Here is a 5,074-nt window from a genome sequence, read left to right as displayed (position 1 = left end):
CGTAAGATGACTTGGGTTACTTTTGCAAACAGAATATTGGAAGAAAATCGACTTAAGTGAAGAGTCTAAAATTCATTTTTAATAGTAACAGACAAAATAAACCAAAAAACCAAAAGAAAACACATATATAACGTATAATAGGAAAGAAAATAAAATGATTTAATCCAATAATCTTAAAATGTGCATGCATATAATAATACATTGACAATTGTTTTAATTTCCATTGATTCAACTATAAGTTATTTTCTTCAATTTCATCCAAATCTGAATCAATTTCAACTTCATGTTGTCCTTCCACTTTAATATTTTGGTAAAAATTATGCAGCTCTGGTTTAATCAGTGGCAACATATCAAGTAAATCGCGGTTTTTGTTTACAGAAATCGGAAGAGGACCTGTATAACATTTTGAGGGCTCGATGTTTTGATTTCTTTTGCGTCGTGCACTTATGTTCAACTCCTTGAATGAATCGTCCATGTCAAGAGAATATTTGTACCGTATCAATCCAGGTTCCTTTTTTGCATACCGCAGCCACCTTACCAGCTTCCACTCAAACTTTTCACCTAAAAATACGAATAATGATTAAATAAATATAAGTAAATATAAAATAGTATAAAATACTAAAATACAAACCATTGGTGTTATTGCTTCTCCAGGTATATTTGTCTTTCATCAATGCATGAAAATTGTAGAAATCCTCCTGTTTCATGTCCTGAGTAATATACTTTTTGTTTGTAGCAGCAATTAAATTAGACCAGTCATGGGGATGCTGAATAGAAACAGAAGAGTTTCTTTTCTTCTTTTCTATTTGTGCGTGAACTGTATCACATTCTAGATGAGTATGACCAACAACAAGAAATTTGTGATCAATCATTTCAATTGTAGGATGATCTTCCAATACTTTTAGGAACATAGCACAAATAAATGAGTTACGGTTCTGACCAGTACAGGAATCGCTGTACAAAATGACATGCTTTATATTATTGGGTAAGCCTAGAAGACATTTATAAATGCAAGAGCCGATATCATTGGCTCCACGCTTCGCAATAGTTTCATGCCAAATATAGCAGTTAGCTTTATTGGTTGCACCATCATGAATAGTTAAATTGAAAGTCCACAAAGGACGTTTATAAAAAAAAATAGAAGCTTTCAAATAAGGCGTTGGCAGACACTGCTGAAGGTCAAAAGAAAACATTTTCACAGACTTATCTTGTAGAGAAAGTTCTTTGTCCCTTTTCTTGCAAGCGTAGGCAAAATCAGCAGCATCGTGGTGCTTTTGTAATTGTAATTTAATCTCAGCTTTTTCCTCTATATTCTCTGTGTTTTTAATTTTTTCTTTTAATATCTCACATTGAGTGCATAAATCAAGCTGGGGCTTTTTAAATTTAATATCTAGAGTTTTAAATATCTCCTGAAATTTAGTTTCTGATACCGGATTAGAAATATTTTCTGTATATAATCTATAAAGTGATGCCAGATTAAGGCCTCGTTGGAAATAGAGCTTGGTAGTATGACGTCGGCTGTAATGACTTTCATATTTTGGAATACTGTTTATGAAGTTCAAAACTTCATTATGCTTTTCAATTGTTAGTTTGTTGATTGGGACACGCTGTCCCCGGCGGTCATCGGGAATAACTCCACCGTATTCCTGTTTTATTTTGTATTTACAAACAGTTTTGATTCTTTGTTCAGTTTCACCATACAATTGAAGAAAGCATTTTTTGCAAACTTTTGTTTTTTCGCCGTTAGTTTCAAAATGATAAATATAGACGTACTCCCGTTTATTAGGATTTGCAAGGGTTGACGTTTTTTTATGTTGAACTTCAATTAAGTTTGACAATATTTGCCGACGTGAACTATAGTCGCCTGTACTATAATAACTTCTTAAAAGGCTGGTTTGTTGTTCTTCGCTAATTTTTGTTTTACATTTCATTCTACATTCCCCCAGTACGCATACATTTATGTCAGTCATGCAGTTACTTATAGATTTTTTGTACTCCTTGTTAATATTTCTGCCTGGTGTTTTACTTCGTTTTACCAATTCAGTTGGAGTAGAAAAAATGTCGGCCTCATTCAAACCGGGTGAGTCGAAATTGTTAATGTTTGACTCTAATGCTTTTCCCATAACCTGTATGCTTTCAGTGGTGGAGTTTAGTCCCGAAGCACCACTTGAAGGGATAAAATCTGAATCAAGAAAATCAGTTTCATGAAAGGCGTCCTCTTCAGACTCGGTTTCACTTATAAATCCATCAGAAACCTTAGACTGTATAGCTTCAGATGGAGACAGTGAAGATGTTCCTACTGCAGCAACACATGACGCGCTAGCTTCTATACAAAGGGGTGCTAAATCCGAGACCGTACCTTGAAGTTGCTGATCTTTCTACAAACTACTTTTAGTTGTTGTTTCTATCGAATTATGTGATAAAATGCTTGTGTCTATTTTTGGCAATTTTCTTGCCATATTCGCAAGAATTTGTCCTATTTTCATTGCAAAATATCTTATCTGACACTTTTTACTGATATTTGAATTTAATAGAAGCTACTAAGTGTAATTAAAATATCAACACTTTAAACGTTTTTACTCTAAAAATGTTCAGAGAATGCTCTTAGCAATACTTAAGTTATGTTGACACGACGAGAGTTGATTTATTACTAATTTTAAAATGAACCGAACTCCTTTTATGTTCGTATTATTTCATATTCTGCACGCGGAAAAGCACTTACACGGGATTAGGTTGATTTTCCAAAAGTGAATTAAACAAAAAAGGGAGCAACCTGAATTTACTTAAGTTGCTTTACCCAGCGGTAGTTAGAAACTTATTTCGAATATTTTTTACCATTTCTATCTTATATGACTTAAGTTGTTTTAGCAAATGCATTAGTGACAAATATTGAGTTAAGATGCTCTTACAGATTTCATATCTCCGTAAGTAGCCATGATATTATTACGGCGATTAGACAGAAATGACCGTCCCAAAAAAGTTTATTTATTATTAAAAAACTGGGAAATTTACTTACCTCGACTTAGGTTGTTCTTTCAAATGTCCACAGATTTGTTGAACAAAACGACTTACGTATTTTAAGCATGCTAACCTTTAGCCCGGTAAGCAAATTAAAAAAAAAAACGCAATGTGTAGGCTACACGAGAACGGAGCCGTCGAGTAACCAAAACAAATGGGTTAAACAAATTCGTACACGGTATTTATCGATTTAACTCTAGAATTAAAGGATATACAACGAAAAACAACGTTTGACAACCTTTAAACAGTTTTAATAACTATCTCAAAAATTGTCGCTCTGATTCAAACAACTGCTGAGTTATCTACTCAAATTTGTTGAACAAAACGACTTACGTATTTTAAGCATGCTAACCTTTAGCCCGGTAAGCAAATGAAAAAAAAAAACGTAATATGTAGGCTACACGAAAACGGAGCCGTCGAGTAACCAAAACAAATGGGTTAAACAAATTCGTACACGGTATTTATCAATTTAACTATAGAATTAAAGGGTATACAACGAGAAACAACGTTTGACATCCTTTAAACAGTTTTAATAACTATCTGAAAAATTGTCGCTCTGATGCAAACAACTGCTGAGTTATCTACTCAAATTTGTTGAACAAAGCGACTTACGTATTTTAAGCATGCTAACCTTTAGCCCGGTAAGCAAATTTAAAAAAACGCAATATGTAGGCTACACCAGAACGGAGCCGTCGAGTAACCAAAACAAATAGGTTAAACAAATTCGTACACGGTATTTATCGATTTAACTCTAGAATTAAAGGATATACAACGAGAAACAACGTTTGACAACCTTTAAACAGTTTTAATAACTATCTCAAAAATTGTCGCTCTGATGCAAACAACTGCTGAGTTATCTACTCAAATTTGTTGAACAAAACGACTTATGTATTTTAAGCATGCTAATCTTTAGCCCGGTAAGCAAATTAAAAAAAACGCAATATGTAGGCTACACGAGAACGGAGCCGTCGAGTAACCAAAACAAATGGGTTAAACAAATTCGTACACGGTATTTATCAATTTAACTCTAGAATTAAAGGATATACAACGAGAAACATCGTTTGACAACCTTTAAATAGTTTTAATAACTATCTCAAAAACTGTCGCCCTGATGCAAACAATTGCTGAGTTATCTACTCAAATTTGTTGAACAAAACGACTTACGTATTTTAAGCATGCTAACCTTTAGCCCGGTAAGCAAATTAAAAAAAAAACGCAATATGTAGGCTACACGAGAACGGAGCCGTCGAGTAACCAAAACAAATGGGTTAAACAAATTCGTACACGGTATTTATCAATTTAACTATAGAATTAAAGGATATACAACGAGAAACAACGTTTGACATCCTTTAAACAGTTTTAAAAACTATCTCAAAAATTGTCGCTCTGATGCAAACAACTGCTGAGTTATCTACTCAAATTTGTTGAACAAAACGACTTACGTATTTTAAGCATGCTAACCTTTACCCCGGTAAGCAAATTGAAAAAAAACGCAATATGTAGGCTACACCAGAACGGAGCCATCGAGTAACCAAAACAAATGGGTTAAACAAATTCGTACACGGTATTTATCAATTTAACTCTAGAATTAAAGGATATACAACGAGAAACATCGTTTGACAACCTTTAAACAGTTTTAATAACTATCCCAAAAATTGTCGCTCTGATGCAAACAACTGCTGAGTTATCTACTCAAATTTGTTGAACAAAACGACTTACGTATTTTAAGCATGCTAACCTTTAGCCCGGTAAGCAAATTAAAAAAAAAACGCAATATGTAGGCTACACGAGAACGGAGCCGTCGAGTAACCAAAACAAATGGGTTAAACAAATTCGTACACGGTATTTATCAATTTAACTATAGAATTAAAGGATATACAACGAGAAACAACGTTTGACATCCTTTAAACAGTTTTAATAACTATCTCAAAAATTGTCGCTCTGATGCAAACAACTACTGAGTTATCTACTCAAATTTGTTGAACAAAACGACTTACGTATTTTAACCATGCTAACCTTTAACCCGGTAAGCAAATTAAAAAAAACACAATATGTA

General features: G+C 33.5%; 1 protein-coding gene across 1 annotated transcript; it reads right to left on the bottom strand.

Moving 5' to 3' along the window:
- Positions 1-232: 232 nt before the first annotated feature.
- Positions 233-2,123, bottom strand: LOC137236226 (uncharacterized). Its single transcript, XM_067758813.1, has 2 exons — positions 632-2,123; positions 233-561 (listed from the first exon to the last, which is right to left on the bottom strand). The coding sequence occupies exons 1-2, from the start codon at positions 2,121-2,123 to the stop codon at positions 233-235; spliced, it is 1,821 nt and encodes a 606-aa protein (XP_067614914.1).
- Between the last annotated feature and the right edge of the window lie 2,951 nt (positions 2,124-5,074).

Source organism: Eurosta solidaginis, unplaced genomic scaffold (genome assembly GCF_040869045.1).
Source record: "Eurosta solidaginis isolate ZX-2024a unplaced genomic scaffold, ASM4086904v1 ctg00001472.1, whole genome shotgun sequence".
NCBI lineage: Eukaryota > Metazoa > Arthropoda > Insecta > Diptera > Tephritidae > Eurosta > Eurosta solidaginis.
The sequence above is the reverse complement of the archived record's forward strand: the minus strand, read 5'-3'. Positions and strand labels throughout refer to the sequence as shown.

Bases quoted from the DNA above. Each gene is read 5' to 3' on its own strand.
- LOC137236226 (XM_067758813.1), bottom strand. From the start codon at position 2,123: ATGGGAAAAGCATTAGAGTCAAACATTAACAATTTCGACTCACCCGGT. The intron at 562-631 runs GTTTGTATTTTA...TCGTATTTTTAG, and splicing joins GAGAAGCAATAACACCAATG to GTGAAAAGTTTGAGTGGAAG.